This window comes from Leuciscus leuciscus (assembly GCF_965113295.1).
Source record: "Leuciscus leuciscus genome assembly, chromosome: 2".
Lineage (NCBI taxonomy): Eukaryota > Metazoa > Chordata > Actinopteri > Cypriniformes > Leuciscidae > Leuciscus > Leuciscus leuciscus.
In genome coordinates, this window is record NC_138726.1 from 33039857 (window position 1) to 33065214 (window position 25358).

At 40.9% G+C, this 25358-nt stretch overlaps 1 protein-coding gene across 8 annotated transcripts in view; it reads right to left on the reverse strand.

Annotated features, from left to right (window-relative positions):
- scrib (scribble planar cell polarity protein) overlaps positions 1-19991 on the reverse strand; it is a 97297-nt gene extending 77306 nt beyond the window's left edge. For 4 of the 8 annotated variants that reach the window (XM_082162104.1, XM_082162109.1, XM_082162103.1 and 1 more), the window contains exon 1: positions 18669-19991. In XM_082162104.1, the coding sequence (XP_082018230.1) occupies positions 18669-18827 (159 nt within the window). In that variant the 5' untranslated portion in view covers positions 18828-19991. The remainder of the gene's footprint in view (positions 1-18668) is intronic. The other 4 variants (XM_082162105.1, XM_082162108.1, XM_082162107.1 and 1 more) reach the window with 4 other exon arrangements.
- Between the last annotated feature and the right edge of the window lie 5367 nt (positions 19992-25358).

The following is a 25358-nucleotide window of genomic DNA, read 5'->3' on the forward strand; positions in this document are numbered from 1 at the left end:
TTTAAATTAGTTTTTAAATTAGTTTTTTTTAAAAGCAACAAAAAGAGCAAAAAAAGTTATTTGTTCTGGTTCGTTCTGAGTTCAATAACATCAGATCAATCAAAAACATCAAATCACTGCTGATTAAAAGGAAATATCAAATTAAGATGTGTTATCAAAAAAAGAATAATTACAAAAATAAGTATGAATGATGTTTCGAAAGGTAACACGTCTTATTCTTACTAAATACGAACAGTAATAAAATCATTTTATATACATTTTAATAATATGAACAATAGATTTTATTGCACCTTTGAACATTACAGAGAAACGATGCTTTAACGGGAGTTCACAAAAAAATCCTTGGACGGAAATTTGGCTACTGCCAGCTGACAGAGTCATCATTTATTTAGGTGCCATTTTAAAAGCTCTTTCTGTTGACCTGTACTAGAGTTCAGGTCAATGAAACCTTTAAAGCCACAAGTGAAGTTATCAGTCAGAGTGTTTGACCACCAATGAGATCAAACAAAATATGAAAGTGCATAGCTGATAACTTCCTTCCTTTCTTGACTGTGAGACCTTTGTAACTTTGCTTTTCACTGCAGTCAATTAATGAAGCACTTTCACATGACAAAAAATAAATAAATAAAAAATGCTCCAAATTCTTCAACATAAAAAGTTCATATTTTTTCCACATCTAACTAATAAATAAAAAAATAAAAAAATAAAATAAAATCTTTTTAGTTTGGCCACTTAATACACAAACTAAAAAGATCAGATTTTTTTTATTAGATGTGAAAAAATACAAACGTTTTATTTTGTTGTCATGATAACTGTCTCAAATCAAGTGAGAGATCAGTAGGGGACTACATACTCCTCCTAGGGTTTTAACGGTATATCGGTATGGTTTATCACGATATTGACATGTACGATTATCATATCGTGAACATTTGATAATGTTTGGAACATTTGACCCAAGGTTTTGAAAAAAAAAAATTAAACCACATCTCACCTGCGCATATGCAACTTCTTTCCACTTGACTGCTTAGACTCCACCAATGCATGTGCAGCGGAGAAAATGTCTGAGACAGAGGCTGCGAATTCTAATCTCTATCCCCCGCCGACAAAAAAGTTTAAATCTGCACTTCTGCAGTGTGGGAATACTTTGGGTCTCCGAAAAACGAACGCAGTGTTTTCCTTAAAGATGGATATCCAGTTGAGTAGTGTACAGAAATGTGGTCGAAGAGTGGCTGCAAAAAAAGGAAATACGTCGAACATGTTCTCCCATATTCACGAACACTATCCTTCCCTGCAGATAAAGTTCATTTATAACTTAAGGCTGTATTATTTCCGTGTTGTTGAGGGAATTTACAATATAACGCAGATGTCACGTAAAATGCGCGATTTGATAGATGGATGAATAAATTAAAAAAATAGCTGTGCATGAAATCAAATCGCTATAGGAGTGTGTCTATAATATACAGCGCAAAAAAACTGCTATAATGTAAATCTAAATTCTGCTTGGTCTGTGTGAATGAGCAGCGCCGTTTCGCCTACATACTCAAGTGTGTGTGACACTCAGTGTTTAAAGCGTCTGCCGTCTCACTCACAAAGTGAGGACGTGAACACATGAACATATCCAGAGCTGCTCTGAGAGAACTTAAGTAGCATTTCATAATTTTATTTAAAAGAATCATCGTCAAATACACTGACTGAAACTCATAGTTTAGTGCAACCTGTCAGAATAAAAGTTCGGTTTAGCTTAAAGAAATACATTACAATTGTACAATAGAATGTAGCCAACTTAAAGTTAAAACAACAACAACAATAAAAGTTTATTTAAACATTTAAGAAATAAAATAGTTTTTTAGCTGATTTAATTTAGTAAATCTCTGTTGTGCAGATCTGCAGACAAACAAAAGTTGTTACATTTCATCTGATTGCATTTCCCAATAATATATTTGTATTAAATCATAGAATCCAGACAAATTATATCAGACAACCCAGAATTTCTGAGGAAATAAAATACATTTCATAAGACTCTATTATCTTATATTTACCTTAAATAATAAATAAATTAAGAATAAAAATAAAGTTATGGTTTTATTAATTCAATTGATTAGACATGTTTGTTCAAATGGGAGATGTGCAGCTTTATTTTTAATAAACCATATGTAAAAAAAAAACAAAAAAAACTCTGTTTTCATTCATTTAAGGGTCATTGTAGCTGATGATTATAATAATAATAATAATAATGGTTTAATACCGTATACCGTGAAATTTTTGGAGATGATTATCAGACCATGAAAATCTCATACCGTTACAACCCTAACTCCTTCCTTTCTCAATGTTGTTGTTCATTTGTAGTTAGATGCATTTTGCATTTGACTGTACTGTACTAACTTCCAACAAAGATAAAACGTAGGAGTCGGAGATGCTACATGTCCATGTAGCAACAGCAGTGTGCTTTCCACGTGGGCTCGCCTTGCATCCTGTGGCCATGGAAACGGGAGTCTGTGGGGATTTGCTATACAGCTTCTGTTGCATGAGTCACCAACAAGAACAAGCAAACTAGAGGAAAGACCACTAGCGCATAGTATCAGCATGCTGCATCCAACTTTTCTCATGGAAAACATGCCATTTACAAAGACAAGACATATAAGCCGCCCTAACCCTTGCCTTATTAATGGCTTACTGCAATAAAAGGTCTGTACCTTCTGTCAGAGTTCAGACTGCAGGGAGCCGCACAGACGGCATCAACAGTGACACCTATCCCAGTATCTGGAGAGGATATTAGCCAGACTGGGCCATCTGTACTGGAGTGTGTTTACTCTGTCCTACAGCACACTCAAACAATGTGCTCCACACAGAGAGAGAGAGAGATTTACACGACAGGTGTTGAGGCAGATAGAGGAGGAGCTGCTGGAAGGGTCAGATCCATGGAAACATTCATATTGTGACAAGTAAACAGTAATCATGAGGAAGTGCTTGGGGGTGAAGCACGTGCTGTCTTGAATGTACAGTAACTGCAACTGTTTCGAAATCTAGACGGCCCAGGTATCAAGGCTCACAACTTGCATCAAAACATGCGGATAAAAATTAAGGATGCACCAAAATGTTTTGGATAAAAATGTGACCAGGGGCCGGATTCATGAAAACTGCCGTTTTCTCACCGCGGTTGCTAATGACAAGGGTTTCTGAACTCTACATTCAGCCCCTTTAATATATGCAACAAAAAAATTTGGGAACGTATTATGTTTGTAAAGTTTGTCTCCTATGGTTCAAGTCACAAGAGCTCACTGTAACAACTAAAACAGCCAAAGATTCACCACAGAGTAAGTACACACAAATGCAGGGTTCTGTGTTTAAGAGCCTAGAAAACATAAGCAACGCAGTAAAGCATTAGGTCTACAGGCTGTAAATGATTATAGGGTGTGTTTCCTGGTCGGAGGTGAACAGAGAGGAGCGGAGCTTGAGCTGTGTGACCTGTGGTAAACACGGCTGCACTGGTGCCGCCCATGTTTACCCAGAAAGACAGGTGACTGGCTCATGTTTCTGGTGCAACTCTGTGACAGAGGCATTCAAACAGATGCTGATCAAAAATAGTGCATTTATATGCACACTGTCACCAGGTGTACTTTCTACATTCAATAATGAAGATAGAAAGAGAGAGAGAGAGAGAGAGAGAGAGAGAGAGAGAGAGAGAGAGAGAGAGAGAGAGAGAGAGAGAGAGAGAGAGAGAGAGAGAGAGAGAAAGAGAAAGAGAAAGAGAAAGAGAAAGAGAGAGAGAGAGAGAGAATCTGTGTGTGTCTCGGAGAGGGTGAGGGGCTCTAAGCGTTAATCCTCCTCCGGAATAAAACTCCCTGAGTGGGGCGGGGACAGGATGTGTGAGCCAGCTGCTCCAAGCAGCTCAGACAAAAGGATGCAGGGTAACACATTTCAGGCAGGTTTAAGTAGAGGCTTCTCAGTCTGCAGTCCGGTCCAAATCAAGAGCATAATCTCATGAAACAAGTGAGTGTGAGAGTGTGAGAAGATAAGAGCCGAGAAGAGTGCTTTGTTTCTTGTGGAACTGGCAGCCGCAGCGAGATTTCAGTGCCAGCGTGTTAAAACATCACAGCCCTATTCCTGCTCTTAATTAGCAGCTCAACCAGTGTTTCCTCTCTTCAACAAGGACTAATTTTACACATGGGCATCAGTGCACCTGCTGCCATGCTATGCAATGTTATACAGTGTATAACAGTATAATTACATTATAATAATGTAAAAAAATTAAACAAAGAAATCATATTAGAACTTTTGCACGTTTAATGTTAAAAATTACAACCTATGCAAAGCCACTGAAAGCCAAGTGACATTTCAGAGAGAAAAAAAAAACTTGGATTAAATAAATGCATAAGTGTGCACACCCCAGAGCTAATACTTTGTTGAAGCACACTTAGATTTTATTACAGCACTTAGTCTGTTTGGACAGGAGTCTGTCAGCTTGGCACATCTTGACTTGGGAGTATTTTCCTACTCTTCTTTGCAAAAACATTCCAGATCTGTTAAATTGTGAGGGCATCTCCTTTGCAAAGCCATCTTCAGGTCCCCCCACAAATTTCCTATAGGATTCAGGTCTGGGCTCTGGCAGCTTTCCAAAACATTAATCTTTTTGTTGAAGTCATTCTTTTGTTGATCTAGATGTGTTTTGGAACATTGTCATGCTGAAAGGTGAAAGTTCTCAGCTTCTAAATTCCACTGGTTCTTGGAGCTATTCATGATTCCCTCCACATTCACCTAAGCCCCAGTTCCAGATGAAGAAAAGCAGCCTCAAAGCATGATGCTGCCACCAACATGCTTCACTGTTGATATGGTGTATGGTGTCTGCTGATGAAAATCTTTACAAATTTTTTAGACAATGTCCAGAAAGACAAAATAATAAATAAATAAAAATGAAATGCTGTGGTGTTATAATAAATTTAAAGTCGAAGAGAATTCTGAAGAGAGAAAGAGAAGATTGTGTGAAAGAGGCTCAGCACAGTGTGATCTCAAAGTCCTCTAAAGTCTGAGCACCACGAGAAAAGAGGCGAGAAGGGAGGAGAGCGATGGGGGATGAGGGTAGGTTTACTGCAGCACACACAATGGCAGCTGTGATTTATGTGGACTGCTGGCCCAGTTCTGTGGGCCGTAGGGGGAAGCCCTCACTTACTGAAATCTCATGTGCTGGCTCACAAGACAAAGGCAGAAAGTCAAGACAATGACCAGACTAAATGAGCTCTGGCCAAGAGAGTGAGGTGCATACAGTGAAACTAACTACTGAGCCGTTCTCAGATTCACTTATAAACGAGTTATGGATGCCTCAATGTTGTTCTTTGTTCAGTGCAATTTTATATTTTCTAAAACAATCAGGTTAAGGGGTACATAGTATCTTGATATAATCTACACAAAGCTCCTAAATCACTAGCGAGCTTCTCCTTTCAGTGCTGCCAATTAGGGATGTGCACAGGTAGGCTACTGTGACAGCGACGATTGATCATGAAAACGATGATCGCAGTGACTTAAAAAATAAAACAAAACCTTTCTTTTTTTCTGATTGGTTATTGCAGCATTTTGAGTGGTACCTTGGCCCGTCCTTCGGATGAGACGTTAAACCGAGGTCCTGACCCTCTGTGGTCATTAAAAATCCCATGATGTCCTTCAGAAAAGAGTAGGGGTGTAACCCCAGCATCCTGGCCAAATTTGCCCCTTGGCCTCTGTCCATCATGGCCTCCTAATCATCCCCATACATACTGATTGTCTTCATCACTGTCTCCTCTCCACCAGTAAGCTGGTGTGTGGTGGGCGTTCTGGCGCAATATGGCTGCCGTCGCATCCACCAATGTGGTGGAGGTTGAAGAGATTCCCCCCTTCCATGTAAAGCGCTTTGAGTAGAAAAGCGCTAAATAAATGTAACGAATTATTATTACCTGAGGAAAGACTGGTTAGCGTTGACAGCATGCCGTCCAAACTAGAAAAATAAAGTGAAACTAGGAATTTGAAAGCATGCAGTGATCATCAGTTTGATCATAAAATACAGTTAAGTGCAAGATGTACAGAGCAAATCTGCCAAATACATAACATTATAATAAGAACCCTATTGTAAAGGTGTGTTGTGAATTCTTTGTTCTTATGTTTCCTGTGTTGTACGGGAAGAGCACATCCACAACGGGAGTTAAACATTCAGCTAAGCACGGTCAAGTTCACATGTGCATTTATTTCCTTTTGTGTAAATTGAAGTTGTAAAATTACGTATGTTGAATATATCTGATTAAACTCATATAGAACACGTTTGATTAAGTGTATTAACACACTAGAAATACACTTAAGTTTACCGGTGTTTATTCACTCTTCAGTTTCAGTTCAAATGCAATGACTATGATTGGGTTTAGGGCCGGGCGGTATGACGGTATATCTCGTTACCGCGGCAAATGTGAACCGTAACAGATTTTTTTATTCCGTGTATACCGCGACATGCAAATAAGTGGGCGTGGTTAACTCACGTGCAGCGTGCGTGACGCTGCACATGAGACTGATCAAGAGTTTGCACGTTTGAAACAAAGAAAGATGAACAAGCACAGGAGGTGCGACATCTGTGGTGTGGACATGGTTTGGGTTTGCAAAATCTGCCGAAGACCAGAAAAACATGATTTGCAAACTATGTAGAGTAATGTGCTCACTAGCAGCGGTAGCACAAGTAATTTGTTTCATCACCTCAAAATGAAACGCACGCGTGAATATCATAAAAGCCAAAAGATACACCATACATCAAGCGGTCCGTCAACCTCCGATGCTAAAACCAAAACAATGCAATCACCTCAGATTCAAACTAGTTTGGCCGAATCTTTTACTAACGGCATCGTGTTTTGAAAAAAAGCTCAAAGAGATGGAAAGAAATAACACAGGCCATTATGATGTATATCTGTAAAGACATGGCACCAGTTTACACTGTGGAAAAGGAGGGGTCGAGACTTTCGAAACCCTTGATCCGAGATATGTGATACCGAGCCGCAAGCACTTCAGCAAAATTGAGTTGCCACGATTGAACGGAGAATGCCGAGGGAAACTTGAACAGGAGATTGGCAATGTTTTACACTTCGCAATGACAACTGGTTTGTGGACGAGCCGAACTACACAGCTGTATATGAGCTTAATACACTTCATCAATGACTGGACATTATTCAGTAGATGTCTGCAGACTTCCTACTTTCCCAAACATCACACTGGAGAGATGATGGCGCAAAGCTTCACAACTCATCACTGAGACTTCCAACCAGATGGGCCTCCAAGCAACAAATGATCGAAAGGGTCATAGGCCAAGAGAAAGCTCTAACGCAAGCTGCGTTAAGTGTCCTGCAAGCTGACAAAAAGACCAGACATTTAGCTCTAACATGGCAGGACATGGATGCTCTTGAATCTGTGAATAAAGCATTAAGCCCTCTTGTGGAGTTCACAGATGCCTTGTCTGGGGTACACAGTACGTGAGTGTTTCATACTTGAAACCTGTGCTTCATCTTTACAATGAGCAGGTTCTTAAGCCACATGATGATGATACCCAGTTCACCAATGAGCCGATTCTTGACTATTTTAATGAGAAATATGCAGACCAATCCACCCAGGAGCTGCTTGACATGGCTTCCCTTCTCGACCCTCGCTTTAAAACCACATACATAGAAGCAGAGAGAGTGGACTACATGAAGGTCAAAGCTGCAGCAGAGATGGAGAGTCTTGCAGCTGAACAAAGAAAGTCTGCAGAGGGAGTGTCATTGCCACCAGTCGAAGCTGCTGAAGAAAGAAGAGGAGTTTGGGCAGCTTCTTCAAAATAAAATCACGTAAATGCCAAGCTGTCCCTCAGTCAGAGAGAGAGTCCGTTGAAATGGAGCTTAACAGCTTTTTACAGACAGTTGAAGTTGATGGTGAGACAAACCCCCTGGAATGGTGGAGGCAGCATGAGGCCAATTTTCCACGAGTGGCCAGCCTGGCAAAAAAAATATCTCAGCATCCCTGCCACACGTGTCCCATCCGAGACAGCTTTCAGCACAAGTGGGAATATTATCACATGCCGCAGATCAGCACTGAAACCTGAGACAGTTGAACAGCTTGTATTCCTTGCTCACAATTTGTAGTTGTTTTGATTGAGATTCTCAAAACACATTATTACAAATGACAAATTGTGAGCAAGGAAAAATTAGAGATGCACCGATTGATCGGCTGGTGACCGGAATTGACCGATTTTCATGTGATCGGCCATGACCGGCGACCGACCGGTCAGACTGACATATGCCGATTTTATACCGATCAAATGCACTCGGGCGCCGCATGATTAACATCGCGCAACATCAGCATCACACGTGCACATGAAACGCACATGTAGGAACCTCGTGAATTACGGCCGTTTCACACCGCAAATGTCAGTGCCGCGTGAGCAGTGCGTTTTTTTTCCCGCCGTGCATGTTAATCAATGAGTGCATTCACACAGGCAGCAGGAGCAGCGCGTGAGCGTCAAGCAGAAGCGTCGAGTGAGCAGCAGTGAAGCACGGGTTTCGGCGCGGATCTATTTTTGCAACACTGCTCACTTAAAGTGAAAGCACACTTTTGATGGACAAACTTAAAATGAATCCACACAAAAAGTGCTGAAAATGCACAGAATAAGTATGTTTTAACAAGAACTCCAGTATGTCAGAAAATATTTGTAGAAGATTTACCCGTTTATACTGGTTTTCATTATTCAGTTTTGTATGGTTATGATTACAAAAAATAAATAAAGTAAACTAGCCAGAAATTATAGAAACATCTTTATACTGCAAGGACACATACATACATACATACATACACAAATACACACATGTATATGTGTGTATGTATATGTTTGTATATATATGTGTGTATATATATATATATATATATATGTGTGTATATACAACCACATACATGGTAATATGGCGAATAACTATATATTATTATATAAATGCTAAACACCACTGTGTTATAAAAAATACTTTCAAAGCTAATGCCAATTTACCATATTCCAAGGTCAATTTACCTAAGGTCCAAGTACTGCATGATGGCATGATGTGGATTAGGATTTGGAATGTGAGACAACGATAGAAGTTCAACAGGCAAAGGGGCAGAAAAGGTCAATTTTGTAATATATAATGTTACCAATATATTCCGTATGATTATACAGAACAATTCACAAGTTTCAGGTGAGTGAGATTTTTAAGATTAACTTTTTTAAAGCTTTTATTCAGCAATTAAATGAAGCATTTTTGAAGCATTAAATTGTTCAAAAGTGACAGTAAACATTTATATTGTTAATATTTCTAATAATAAATGCTGTTCTTATTAACTTCATCTAAGAGTCCTAAAAAACATGTCCACAAAAATATTAAGCAGAACTGATTTCAACATTGATAATAATGTTTCTTGAAAACCGAATCAGCATATTAGAATGATTTCTGAAGGATCATGTGACACTGAAGACTGGAGTAAAATTGCTGAAGATGCTGAAAATTGAATTCAGCTATGCCACGGGAATGAATTACATATTAAAACACAATTTTACAATATTACACAACTTCACAATATTACCGTTTTTACTGAATTTATCAAATAAATGCAGTCTTTGGTGAGCATAAGAGGCTTCTTTTAGAAAATATATTTTTTAAATCTTACCAAACCCAAACCTTTGAATGTTAGTGTAAATCACCAACTAAACAATATGAATTTTAAAAGCTCCAGATTCAAGTCAAGAGCGCTATACTAAAGATCATTGAGAATCATGAAGCAGCCGATGGCATGTCACAAGCTGGATTAAAATTCCACTTAAATTAAATCCACGTTTTCATTTACTGAAAATATTACTGCCTATTTTCAAGATGCTTTCGTTATCCTGTTGGCTAACATATTTGTCCAATGATTTTTCTGCATGTGGTATGAGGTAAGCTCGCCAAATAAGAGCGTGGGGCTTACAGTTTGGCCTGATAAGCCAATTAAGCAAATTAGTGAGTAATGAAAGATTATTTTAATACCCTACCTGCTGCAGTTACAGCATAGCAAGGTGATGTGTAATAAACTGTGCTTGTTTCAAGCATACCTGTGATGCCAAGAAACTACAAAATATGCTTAAGAGCTTTAAAAAAATACTTTGACATAAGAAAACACTAGCATTACCCTTTGGTTGCGGTATTTTATGGAAGACTGCACACTCCAGTATAAACACAGGCCTGGACGGCAGACAGAACGTAGTTCATTTCACTTCTCTACAGATCTCATCCATCCAGTGAGCACTGACTGTACGTTTGGAGCAGGACAGCTGCAGACAGCCGCTCTAGTCAAGAGACCCCTGAGGGACGAGCTTAGTGGGACGATACAGCTCGTGCAGCAGAGAGGAAGGGGACATGGGGTTAAACATGATTTTTTACAGATGAATGAAAGTAGTAATCGGGCCCAGGGCGGCCACACAAAGGAGGGATGCTGGGTTGGGGTAACAGTAATGACAAAATGAGCTGTTTACCACTGCAGAAATCTAGGAAAAATAGTCATATGCTCAGATGGTCTGTTTCCTTCAGCTTAAATCAGCTCTAAAACAATGTGTATCAAAGATGCCATTAGCCTGGACAATGAACTTGTTTCAGGGCTCCAGATTGCTACTAAAACGGTCGTTTTCATTGCCATTTTGCTAAATATACGCACTATATTACGTAATCCTTATATTTTTATTTAACCTGTTGTCTACATGATCAAGAATGGAAGGAGCTAAAAATGAAATTCAACACTGCCGTATAATTGCATATAAAGAGCTGCCTTTCACCAAATTTACCTCTCAGATATTACTAATGAAGAAAAATTGTTCTCAAGTTGGAAAAGATATTCAGTTCCTACTTTAAGTGAATCTTAGTTCCCATGACGTCCACAAGATGGATGAAAATGTTGATGCTGTAAAAGGAGGGCAGTCGTGACATGACAAAATAAAAAAAAATTATACTGATTTCAGTAACCAACACTAACACTTGTATCCCAAAGTAAAAACGTATAATAGCTGTAATAGTAAAGGTTTGAGAGAGTTCTACATGTAATGTGAGATATTTCATATCCAAGCATGTCAGCCAATCACAGCAGTGAGCGTTTCCACTGAAGTCTCACAGCAGACACGCACCTTCAAACAGAGCGTTCAAATCAGAGGCTAAAATCAGGCTAGGAAATATGCCTTTTATTTCTAAATTATAACCACTTTTGATCTAAAAAACATACTAACATTATAAGGGCACCCCAGGAAACATTCTAAAATAATAAAATAATCCATGCAATGGGACCTTTAAAAACAACTTTTAGGGGAATGGGCGAGATGCAACAAAGAGCAGCGAAAATCCCTCCAAACCATCTCTTTTGGCTTGAATGGAAAGCAACAAAAAAACACCAATCACGGTGTGAAACACAAAAGTGTCCAAGATTAGGGAGTTTTTCTTCTGATATTAAATTTCATGAGTTTTGATCAGGTGTCAGATGGCACTAGCACCGTCTGGCCAAATAATTTTTCACTTTCGCAGAGTAATTTCCACTTTTCCAATTTCCACTGAGTGAAACGCTCACACAGTACTAAAACACACAGTCCTAAAACACACAGGTCTGAAATCTAACGCATAAATTGTCCTTACATCTTTACATTTTCCTTTTAATTCCCAACAACAAGAAAAAAACAAAAGGCAACACGAAAAGTTAAGCAACAAAGTTTCAAGAGTACAGCAGCTGGAAGACTGTTGTATGAATAAGTGTCAAAAATATGTTAACACTTTATTTGGTAACACTTAAAGTGTCCTTGATACATGTTACATGTATTTATTACAGTAATAACAGTAAATTATGCGTAATTACTTGCAACTAACTAACTTTGTTTTAAAGCACCGAAAGACTCCCAGTAAGAAAAACATGGTCATGCAATTATGTATATAATTTCTCTCCATTGAACTGCATGAATCAGACTGATGCATCAGGTTGTCTTGTCAAGTATTATTTCACACCTTTCAATGCACAAACGTGGAGCTCACAGGTTAGAGGAACACCTTTTGGACAGGCACCTATGAACATTAGATGTGTAGGGGCAGGGCAGGGAGGAGCCCCACATAGATTAAACCTGTTCTGTAGACAACAGAACAAATCTGCCATGAAAAACAGGCCATTTATTAAAACAACTCCTTGAAACTTACTTGAGCTGGAAAAACCACTTTCTGGTTCCAACAAATTAAGCACTACTATTACATGCAATAGGTAAAACGTGTTATTGGTTTTCCTAGTTTCTCTTTACTTCTAAGTTTAGAGTTCAATACATTGTTTCCTGTTGGTGGTGGCAGCAAAATGACTTTGTTGTACCAAATGGTCTGTTATCAAAAAGCTGTATTGGGTGCCGATAAGAACAGCAAGGCTTGAAACCTTGACCTAAAAGAAAACATATATTAGCTAGTATTTTGCTCATTCAAAACTCACAACTCCAACTAACATTTCCTTCTCTTTCTTTACAGTCGTCATTCGAGTCACAGGCTGATAAAGGAGGACAATGCAGTGAGAGCTGTGATAATAAGCCTGGACATTTAATATGTGCAGCTGGGTGGGAGACGTCAGATTAGCTGAAAGAGCCTACTATGTAACCCGTCACGAGATCTTCCACAACTGTCAAAGCCAAAGAGTGTTTCTCCCTCCCAAGCCCTTCAGGAAAAACGTAAAGACTTCACATTTACGAAAGCTTCCCCAGGAACCTCCTAAACCACAGACATATGGGTGTGTGATCCACTTGTTAATGATTAAACTGTGCTGGCATACAGCTAATGCCGTTCCTGTGCTTTGTGAATGTGGATAAGGGCATTCTGGGATAATCCAGTTAGCGCTCAACATCTCCGAAGTAAGGAATTTACTGTGACAAGCGGATGCTCAACTATAACACAATAGGACAGAAACAGTGAGGATTAGAGATTGCGTAGTGACTAAACACAGTGGAAGCTTCACGTTGATGCTTTTGGAGGGTGTGATGGGGAATTCCTCGACCGCTGCCAGCTTTGGCCTACAGTTTTATCAGCGGCAATACAGGGGCTTCAGTTCCCAGACTGTTCAGCAACATGTATTCCCATGTAAACCAACTCCAGGAAAAGGCTGCAAGGCACTTTGTGAGCCACCCAGGTGCTCATATTAAAATGTGAGCTGGCAGAACACTTGATCCGAAGTCATTTGCTGCACATAACACTCATCGTTTTGTCTGAGGTAATTTCCCATACTTCATCCTGCTTTGTGCCCTGCATTTAACTGAAACATTTCTATTTTTGGACTTGCTATAAGGTGCTTCTCTGAACTATACATATCCTAGCATTAAGGTGAACATAAGCCGTTCAGGTGGGGCATTCAGAGACCTGTAGTGAACAAGAGCAACTAAACCTTCATTTGTTCAGCCTAAAATACTGTGCCAGTTGACACATATGACCCTGTCTATGCAAGCATGCAACTATCTTATACAGTCAGCCTCAAACATACTGAAACACTTGAAATCAGCTCACACCCAATGGCAGAGGGTCATGACCTGAGAAGCATTAAGACGAGTCATGTTACAGCGCTAATCCCAAAACCTGCACAATGTATTCTAGGAGCTAAACATGTGGACATCATCCATGCTGATAAAAGCAGTCTCTAAGAAAAAGAGGAAAGACACATCTGTCGTTATACTGAAGTATCACAAGTAGAAACGAGGGCAGCAGAGTGTTCAGAGTGAGTCTGGGGGAGAAGAAACTGTAAGCATCTTAAATCTCAGCACATGGCGGAGCGGCGACACACGGAGTCACCATATGGCCTTCTCCAGAGAACAGGCTCAGGCCTGCTGAGACCATCCATCTAAGTGTTACAGTAAACGTATAATGGAGCACTACTCAGACGAAAAGAGCACTGCTGAGCAACCTGGAACTAATTAATTAATTGAAAACAATAGGCAAATGTTAACTAATCAACCAATTGAAATGATACAAGTGAATTCAGTCGTCACAACATTCTAATGTACACACAAAATGGATTCATTTCAAGATTTGGTATAGATAATTTAATAATGTTAAAAATTAACTTGAAGTTAGCATTAGATGACAGAAAAAAAAATCTAAATGTAAAAAAGGGAAAATGAGCATGTTTTCTATTTCAATATTTTCAAATGTCATTTATTCCTGTGATGGCAAAGAAATCAGAAATCATTCTAAACTGCAAATTTTCTGCTCAAAAATTATATTTTTTTCTTAGCAATGTTATCAGTGGAAACGGTGATGCCTTTTTTCAGGATTCTTTGATTAAACAAAGTTCAAAAGAACAAATAAAGAGCATTTATTTGAAATAGTAACATTTACATTGTTTCAAAATATTGTCACTTTTGAAATATTTATTGCTGAACAGAGTATTCATTTCTTAAAAAAAAAAAAATAATAATTATATATATATATATATATATATATATATATATATATATATATATATATATATATATATATATATATATATATATATCTTACTGACCCCAAACTTTGGAATGTTAATGAATAGCTGCTCAATTTATGTCTAATATCTACTGATACCAATAAAATAAAAGTGGATAGAACAAATTTTCTGTTTTCAAATATTTTTGTGAATATTATGCAATTTTTTTTATAACTGTGCAATATTAAGCGTTTCAATCAAGTGTTCAAATGTGTTCATTTAAACGTAGCAAATTACGTGTGCAACTAACTTACTATCATTAAAAATACATTTCAAATACCTCAGCATTAAAGGGATAGGCCTAGTTCACACAAAAATTTAAATTACCGCATGATTTACTCACCCTCAAGCCATTCAAGGTGTATATGACATTCTTCTTTCAGACAATTACAATCAGAGTTATATATATAAAAAAAAAAAATACCATTGCTCTTGCAAGCTTTATAATGGCAGTGAATGGAGGTCCTGATTTTGAAGCCCAAAAAAGTGCATTCATTTCATCCATCATAAAAGTAATCCATACGACTTTCAGGGATTAATAGTAAAGGCCATATGAAGCGAAGCGATGCATTTGTGCAAGAAAAATATCCATATTTATAACTTTATAAACTAAAAGAACTAGCTTCCGACAAACGGCCGTATGGATCGATTTACGGCCACCAGTCACGAATTAGAAGTCTAAAACGAGAATTTTTAAAGAGAAATGTTGGAGGATTTTGATGAGAAGAGGAGCTTGAGTTTGTTGCCCAGCCCTATTTGTTTGAACCGTGAGAGGGATCAAAGCTTACGCTTCTCCTACGTCGCGTCAAGTGTTACTCTTTTGGCGTAAGTCGACTTGCGTAGGCTGTCTGCCGGAAGCTTGTTATTTTAGTTGATAAAGTTTTAAATATGGATATTTTTCTTACAAAAACCCATTGCTTTGCTTCAGAAGGCCTTTATTAACCCCCGGGAGTCGTTTGGAACACTTTTATCATGGATGGATGCGCTTTTTTGGACTTCAAAATCAGGAACGCCATTCACTGCCATTAAAAAGCTTGGAAGAGCCAGGATATTTTTTATATAACTCCAAATGCGTATGTCTGAAAGAAGATAGTCATGTACACCTAGGATGGCTTGAGGGTGAGTAAATCATGGGATAATTTAAATTTTTGGGTGAACTATCCATTTAAGCATATATCAGACATCAGCTACCCGGTTCACTAAACCTTTAGCCATTATCGGTCGACCACTTCAGATACCTCAGATCTCTTTTTCTATACATGAGCTGACTGAATTTTTGTTTCTCTTTCACTCTCTCTCTGACACAGGGCCAAGGGGAAGCCATATGCCAACTGTCTGCACACAATTTACACACATATACACAGACCTTCAAGCTCAAGGCCTGACATGTCCGCTCAGATCAGCCGTTCCACATCATGGTCCTGTGCTGTTCTGTCTGACCCTGTTAGCAATGCTGACTGTAGATAGGCTAACAAAGCTTGAGTCTTTGGCCAATGAGGCAACATCAACAGTACTGGCATTATAAAGCCTACATAAGAGCTCTAAAGGGACTGGGCTGGAGTTGTCAACAGCTTACAGTAGTTTTTAAATGTTGAATTAAGCATGTTTGCTTTTTTTGCTATCAGTGTACTTTAGGGATCGTTAGCTCTGGCAACACACTAACAGTCTCTCATGAGCAAATACCCAAGGTAAAAAAAACTAAAAAAAAAACTTGTGTGTTTTACTGTATGTAGACGCTACTGGACTTCATTCAAAGCCAATTCAGCAGGATCTCTCACGTGCACACGCACATTAAGAAAACACAGAGGAAATCCAAATTAAAAGGACAAAGCAAAGTGCTTTTAGTGCAGTTAGTGAGACAGATGTGTAACAAGCTAAAGTGTTCCCAAGGGAGGCTAGACTGTCAAATTTAGACAGGAGCCATTTCTGCAAAAGAAATAAATTATTTCTTAAGTTTTTTAAAGTATGCTTGCTTGAAAAATCGAACAAGACCAGCAAACAAAGAATTAAAAAAGGGTGCAAACAACGATTTTCCCCCATTTTTCTATGGATACATGCTATACGAGACAGTTATTTATTTCACCCCTAGTACAGAATAATTCCCTCAACTTTTGACCAATGAACTGCTATTACTCTTCCAATTACTTCTCGAAGGCTCAACTTACTGGGTAAGGGCTTTTGAAGGCAAGACACTACAGGCAAAACCCATTGTTTTTTCATGCACTCGTCAAGTTTGAGATTTTGGGATATTTTGCTTCCATAACAATGTCTTCTTTAAAGGTCCCGTTCTATGTGATCCCATGTTTCAAACTTTAGTTAGTGTGTAATGTTGTTGTTAGAGTATAAATAATATCTGTAAAATTATAAAGCTCAAAGTTCAATGCCAAGCGAGATATTTTATTTAACAGAAGTTGACTACAAAAAACGGCTGGATTGGACTACACCCCTCTACTTCCTTCTTTAATGATGTCACTAGAACCGTAACCTCCGCCCACAGGAACACAGGCGTATTGATGGCGAAATGTCAACAGACGTGGTTGATGTTTATCTATAATCGGATACCGCAAAAGTTTAATTCGAAGTTGTTAGTTTGCTCTGTCCTTTTCACCACGGACTGTTTTTCTAACCTGGGATAATATCAAGCAGGCTTCTCTCAGCGTTTCATACTGACGAAGGGGGCAATTTCAACTATATTCCAGCAAGCGGTAAGTAGTGATTTAATATGGAAGTAGCGATCACTCTTCACATCGTTTCTCTTAGTAGGATGAAAATAATCTTACTTAAACTGTGATTAATATACAGAAAGCGATCAAAGAACAATCCCTTTCCAATCGCCCAAGCTGCTGTCAATCACACAGAGCGAGTTTATCTGACACTTGCCAAAACTCGTTATGAAATCAATGACGCTGTTACACTGCACAACGAAGCTCTTACTGTATTTATATGCCTCATGTTAGCATTGGTGAAATCATTAGTGAGAGTGCAGAAACTGCGTTGCAATGATAAGATCTTTCACGCGATCAACAGGCTGTCATCTGCTCAATGCTCATAATCACTGCAACCTTTTATGTGATGGGAATAGATCTAAATACTTAAAAAACTTCTCACGATTCGTTAATCCAGATAGCTGTAATAGTAAAAGTTTTCCAGATAGTTCCACATGTAATGCCAGATATTTGATATGCAAGCATGTCAGCCAATCACAGCAGAGGGCGTTTACACTGAAGTCTCACAGCAGACACGCCCCTTCAAACAGAGTGTTCAAAACAGGGAATGAAATCAGGCTAGGAAATATACCTTTTATTTCTAAATTATAAAAAAATTTGATCTAAAAAACATACTAACATTATAAGGGCACCCCTGGAAACATTATAAAATAATAAAAATAATCCATGGAATGGGACCTTTAAGACCATTGAAAAGAAAACATAAAATACACATTTAAGTATTTATTTTATTACACTATCTATTTGCGACTGAAGATTTAATTTACAATACATATTTAAAGGCAAGTTTTTCCCCCCCTCATACCAGAAATGTCCGCTTCACCTGCACTTACAGAAGGCAAGCTTTCTACTTTTATTCCTATTTATATTCTGAAGGCTTTTACAGAGGAGTTTGTTAATTTATCATTCATTTAATTCATATAAAGTTTTATTCCTAAAAACATGGGAAAATTGTTTTGTTTTTCTTCTGGCTGTTGACAGTATTTTCTCATCATTGCAAATGAGTGCATATTTGTTTAGAAAGTACCTAATTTGCATGTTTACAATAAAATGTTAGAAAATGTGTGACAAAACATATGGTCTAATGTGCTGCGATTCATCAACTGGGAAAGTAAGGTGATATATTTTAGTTAAAAAAAAATGTAACCCCGTTGACTCTGATGTCTTGCCTTAATTCTCTTTATAAAGACAGCACCCACAAAGACAAAATTCTAGCCCATGAAATGAAAAGTACAACTAAGAATACAATACGTATATTAAAATGTCCTGATTGTTCAAACTTGCTGAGACCGTGGAACCCTTGAAAAGAGAGCCACGGTTTAACCAGTCACGTCCATGTGTGTCAAAACAGCTACAAGTCTACGCATAATTTATAGTTGAGGTTGGCAAGTAAAGAAACATGCACGAAGGCACACATGAGATGTAAGTGCTGGGTCATCATGGCAGTCTTACCTTAGGCAGCTCTCTCAGCTGGTTGGCGTCCAGGAGCAGCTCCTCCAGACTGCGGTTGTAGCGGTAGATCTCATCGGGCACCGCAGTGAGCGAGCAGTGCCGCTTATCCACAGACTCAACGTGACGGTTGCACCGCCACAGCGGGATACACTTCAGCATGTCCCGGGCGCACTCAGCCCCTCCGCATTGGGGACTCACTTAAGCAGCCAAATGATGAGGATACAGGCTGGTGCTTGCCGCGTGTCTCTCCCTGGACTTTATCCACCAAAAGCAGTCAAATAAAAGCCCCTGCGTGAACGTTTCTCCAGCAAATGTCCACTGACTCCAATGATGGTAGGGGACATCCAGATGATTAGTCCAGTCAAGAGTTAATGAGAGTTAGCTCTTCATAAAGTGTTTCCTCATACACAAGACGAGTTACTCAGCAAATTCACAGTTTGGTTCAACTTAAGCCGAGTGATGTCAACTGCACACTCACATTTTATGTTATACACAGTTTTGCAGCATAAACATGTCCTCGCTGAATTAAACGAGATTATGTCGCACGGAACAAGTGACGCCACTTAGCCGTTAACATGTAGAAGAAGCGGGGTTTAAATACGCCAAACTCGTTGGTTAATGTCACGTGCCCTTAAATCAGACATGGTTTGTCTTGTAATAATAATTAAAAAAGAGATCTAATAATCAAACTACATCATGTCCGTGAGGCTGCTGTACACACGACGATATGCTACAGCTAACTGATTAGCCAGCAGCAGAACGCTATACCTCTACAAAATACAACAGCCAGCCTCTAAACAAAAACAAAACAACTCCAAACTACTTACAGACGTGTGTATCTCTGAGATATGTGAGATATAAGAGGGACTGTTATGATGAGATCACATACACAGCAGCAACAGGCTAAGAGCAGCAGGCCGGTCTGTCTGTGTGTGTGTGTGTGTGTATGGGGGGGGCTGGGCTTGATCTCACCCGCTCCAAAGACACTCCACCGGCTTTGTGCTCCTCTGCTGCCCGTCCTAGTATCGAGTCCAGACTGATTCGTCACAAACCTCTCTTTCCTCCTCATGTAGATGGTTAGCTTTAGGACGGACACGCGCGACGCTCCTCCTGGGCTTTATCTGCCGGGGAATTTCCTGCTCTTGTAGGCGAGTGTGTGGAGGTACTGAGTTAAGTACGGCTTCAGTAGCTGATACATTCCCAGGTCCGCCTCACTGTTGTGAGTCTCTCTGAGCGCCTCTCGCACGCAACTCCAACTGCACACGGCATCACTCTTGTTTCTGCGAATGGCGACCTCTAGGAGTCTGGAGGAAGAGAGGGAGCGCTGAAGGGAAGCTGGAAGCTAATGCTCGTTCGCCGCCCTGCGGAAAGGTTCTGGTACTGCAGCGTCTCATGGGAAGGCTGTTGCTCGAGTCCCGTTTGGTGATTTGACATTACATGAAACATTGCTGTTATAAAAAAGGCTAACAATTTAATTAGCAAATAACATATTTTGTCTGTCTGTCTATCCAGTGGTGGGTTAAGACTCTTTGGAACCCGTTCTCAGATTCGGGGCAATGTGACGTACTTTTGCACAAGCCCCGCCCACGACTGTTGATTGACACTGCAGTTTAAGCATAGACCCGCCCTGAGTGAGCTGTACACAGTCCAACATTGTTTCAATGCCAGAGGAGCTAGACAAGAATGTCTCCTATAATAGTCTAGATGGGATGTACCCAAAAAGTGAAAGTGAGGAGCATTTATGGGTACAAGTCGGGAACCGGCCTACTTTACATATTTCAAGGGTGCTGAATCCCAAAAAAATGGTTCCCAAGCGAAATTGTGAGTTTTTGACCTTCTAATTTGCATATCAAAATGGCCGCCAAATTGCCTATCTTGCTCAGTCGTTGGACCATTTTCCCCAATTTTTTTTTGTAAGTAGGCAATCAAGATGAGGAAATTAAGTTTCTAGATCGATAGTCAAGGGTCAGAGCAAAGATATAATGGAGGCTCACTGCCTTTTTTTTTGTATATATATATGCAAAATACCAACTTTTAAGGTGAAATTAAGCCTTATTTGTGTCATTTTTTAAGGCCGACATACATATTCAATCAATATCACTCTTAAATGTTCCCAGTGTATATATGATATGTGATGTATTCCATATTACATAATAACTATGAAAAACACCATTGCAAGTTGTCTGAGATTTATTTATTTTATGCAAATTAAGCATTTGTCCTCTAAATTCTAAGACGGGAAAAAACCCAGGTGAATAGGGAAAAAAAACACCTTGTAACTTCCTCCGGGACATCGTGCGCAAAACAGCCAACCATCGCTGTCTGCGAGCCGCCGTATTCAAGCACCGAGAGTGCACACACTGCGCCCGCGCCTCCGAATCAGGTTCTCGAGCCCGCAGAATGCGGCAATCGGAGCCCGGAGGCCATTCTGCCCCTAGCCGTACATGCGAAAGTGTGGGAAGCTATTCCAGGTGCGTCAGAATGGGTGCTGAGCACAGTAAGAGAGGGCTATTCATTGTAGTTCGCTCGCCGTCCCCCGCGCTTTCGAACGCGAACCGAGACGAGAGTGAATGGGGAAGTAGCACACCTACTTTGTGCAGGAATAGCACAACTTCTGTGCAAAGGGGCCATAGAACCGGTACACCCTTCTCTGAGTGAGTCAGGCTTTTACAGCGGTTACTTCCTCGTGCCCAAGAAGGACGGAGCTCTCAGAACGATTTTAGATCTGAGATATTTGAACAAAGCTCTTATGAAAAGACCGTTCAAAATGCTCACAACCAGACAGATCCTCGCGCAGATTCGCCCGAGGGACTGGTTTATTTCCCCTCGATCTGAAAGACGCTTACTTTCAGATTCAGATAATACTCTGTCACAGGCCATTCTTGAGATTCGCCTTCAACGGTCAGGTATATCAGTACACCGTTCTGCCGTTCGGCCTGTCTTTAGCACCCTGTACATTCACAAAGTGCATGGACACGGCTTTCGCTCCCCTGAGAGGTCAGGGCATGCGGATTTTGAACTATTTGGACGATTGGCTGATTCTAGCACAGTCAGAGGAAGAACTTATCTCTCACAGAACAGTGCTTCTCAGCCACCTGGAAAGCCTGGGTCTCACGGTCAACTGGACCAAAAGCTCATTACTGCCCAGTCAGTCAACCTCTTTTCTGGGTTTGGAACTGGACTCTGTGGCAATGACGGCCCGGCTGTCGACACTATCCGACGCCTGGCCGCGTCTTTCCAGTTGGGCAGCGCCGCACCTCTAAAAACATTTCAGAGGATGCTGGGTTGTATGGCATCAGCTGCAGCAGTGCTTCAGCTGGGTCTACTGCGTATGCGCCCACTACAACGCTGGTTGAACGCTCGAGTGCCTCACCGAGCCTGGGCGTCCGGCGGCATTCGACTGCAGCGGGGAGTGACAATGGGAGCCGTCTCGCACCGAAAAGTTATCTCGACGGAAGCATCCAACTTAGGTTGGGGCGCTCTTTTCGAGGGCAAACCGGTCTTTGGTCTGTGGTCAGACCAGGAGAAATGCCTCCACATAAACTGTTTGGAGATAATAGTGATCGAGAACGCGCTCAAGCGCTTCCTCCCACATATACGGGACCACCATGTGCTAGTCCGCTCAGACAACATGTCCATGGTGTCCTACGTGAACCGACAGGGTGGTGTCAGATCCAGGAATCTGGGAGCCGTGCACGTGCCAGGCCACCTGAATATCGGTCCAGACAGACTGTCCAGAGACAACATTCCCCCGGGAGAATGGTTCCTGCACCCCCAGACAGTTCAGCTACTGTGGCACCTGTTTGGCAGGGCGGAAGTCAACCTTTTTGGGTCAAAAGACAACGCTCACTGCCCGACGTTTTTCTCAAAGAGCGAGGACGTGCTGGCCCAAACCTGGCCCAGCCGCCCGCTGTATGCTTTCCCTCCGATCTCGCTGTTACCACAGGTAATCAAGAGGATCAGGGAAACGCGCCACTCAGTGCTCCTCATAGCCCCGTGATGGCAGAACCAAATCTGGTACCCAGAGCTAGTTAGGCTGTCGCACTCAGCCCCATGGCCGATCCCAGTGAGGAAAGATCTTCTCTATCAAGCATGCATGCCTGGATAATTAACGGATACCCGTTGATTTGCCAGAAGGGGTCGTAAACACGATCACGCAGTCTAGAGCTCCTTCCACGTGAAGGCTCAATGCGTCTAAATGGTCAGTGTTCTCCAAATGGTGCGCTACTAAGAGCCTGGATCCACACACATGTGGGGCTTCATGGGTGCTCTCCTTCCTACAAGAGCTGTTGAACAAGTGCGGGTCCCCCTCCACGCTAAAAGTGTATGTGGCGGCTATTGCAGCGTTCGCGCAATAGGAAGGAGCGAGCTTATCATTCGCTTCCTTAGAGGAGCCAGGATGGTGAACCCCCCACGGTCCCCCTCAGTTCCTATTTGGGATCTTTCTCTGGTCCTAGAGGCCCTGAAAGCGTTTCCCTTTGAACCGCTAGAATCTGTGGATCTGAAATACCTTTCGCTCAAAACCGTTTTCTGACAGGTCTGTCATCAGTAAAATGCGTGGGGGATCTACATGCACTGTCTGTTAGCCCCGCATGTCTCGAATTCGGACCAAATGACTCCAAAGTCATCCTCAAACCGAGACACGGGTACGTCCCCAAATCGATTGGCACTCCCTTTAGGGCGCAGATCATCTCCCTGTCAGCACTGCCAGCATCCGATAGTGAGGACAGTGATAACCTCTTATGCCCCGTCAGGGCGCTGAGAGTTTACATCACACGCTCCGCCGCCTTTAGGCAATCTGAGCAGCTCCAGCTCTTTGTTTCGTTTGGTGGGTACACCAGGGGTCTCGCCACCTCGAAACAGAGCCTGTCCAGATGGATAGTGGACGCTATTGCAGCAGCTTATGCGTCCAAACACCTGCAGTGCCCTTTGGGCATCAGAGCCCATTCCACTAGAGGCATAGCCTCATCGTGGGCTTGGTCCAGTGGGATTTCTATTCACAACATTTGTATGGTGGCAGGCTGGGCCTCCCCCTCTACATTCGTGAGATTTTATAACCTGGAAGTTCCCGCCTTGCAGGCTAAACTGATATCAGTTTAAGTGATATGTATGTTCTGCCCAGTCGTTCATGTGCAGACTACTTTCGTGTACTACTAGCTTTTCTGGTGAGCTGCACTAAGGAATGAGATTCTCTATATACAGACCGGTGGAGCCACTCTGTATTTTCCCCATCACGCGCTTGTGCACTGGTGCTGGCCGCCTATTCTCCACTCAGCTGCGCTAGGGGTTATACTCTCTATACATAGACCAGGTGAAGCCGCTCTATATTCTCCCTATGATGTGCTTATGTACTGTGCCGGCCCGCGCTGCTGGCCACATTCTCCATGCTTATACATAGACCGGCAGAGCCGCTCTGTATTCCTATGAAGTGCTTATGACATGTGCTGGCCCGCGTTGCTGGCCGCCTGTTCCCGCATGTTGTGTTCCCCGGGCTCCACTGGGACTCATGCAGTGGATGCTCGGCGCGCACGGCATTGACAAGGGGTTCCCGTAGCGTAAGCAAATTACGCAATACGAGAGAACCTCTCGTAAGAGAATGTACTCGGTTACCTAACGTGGCCTCAGTTCTCTCTAGAAGAGGGAACGAGTATTGCGTAACCTGCCGTGTCGCGCCATGAGCTTATTCGCTTCAGTCTATGAAAACCAGAATTTCAGCCTTTCAGCCTCTTTTATACACGCTAGCCACACCCATTCTGGTGGGCTGAGGCGCATGGAGGGCGCGACGTCACGCAGGGATCACTAGTAGGCTGCTGCAGTTGCCATTCAGAGACATGGAAGCGTCTGAGAGCAGCCGAGCCTATAAACGTTAGTGAGTACCGGTACTCCATTACAAATATGTACAATTCTGCGAAATTCCATGTTAAAACTAGATTCCGCCTCCGCAATTCCGTCCGCGATTCCGTGATCGCGGAAATCATATGGCCCTAAATTTTGACCCACTATGGTTGAAAAAGTATCATTTTGGATAAATAGGGTAAGAAGTTCAATCAATAACTAAGGAATATTGACATTGTTTGTCTAAAAAAAACAAAAAAAACAGGAAATTTACCAAAGAGTGTGAAACTGTTATGATCCTCTTTGCTGTTACATTCACCTCAGGCAAAGGGTCCTCAGAGATGGGACTGACCATGCTATGTCCTGATCTAAATATTCAACTTGGGAAGTTTCATGGTGGTCTCTTTTTGAATATTTTTCCCTATTCACCTGGGTTTTTCCCGTCTTAGAATTTAGAGAACAAATGCTTAATTTGCATAAAAAAATTAAATATCAGACAACTTGCAATGGTGTTTTTCTTAGTTATTATGTAATATGGAATACATCACATATCATATATACACTGGGAACATTTAAGAGTGATATTGATTGAATATGTATGTCGGCCTTAAAAAAATGACACAAATAATGCTTAATTTCACCTTAAAAGTTGGTATTTTGCATATATATACATAAAAAAGGCAGTGAGCCTCCATTATATCTTTGCTCTGACCCTTGACTATCGATCTAGAAACTTAATTTCCTCATCTTGATTGCCCACTTACAAAAAAAATAGGGGAAAATGGTCCAACGACTGAGCAAGATAGGCAATTTGGCGGCCATTTTGATATGCAAATTAGAAGGTCAAAAACTCAA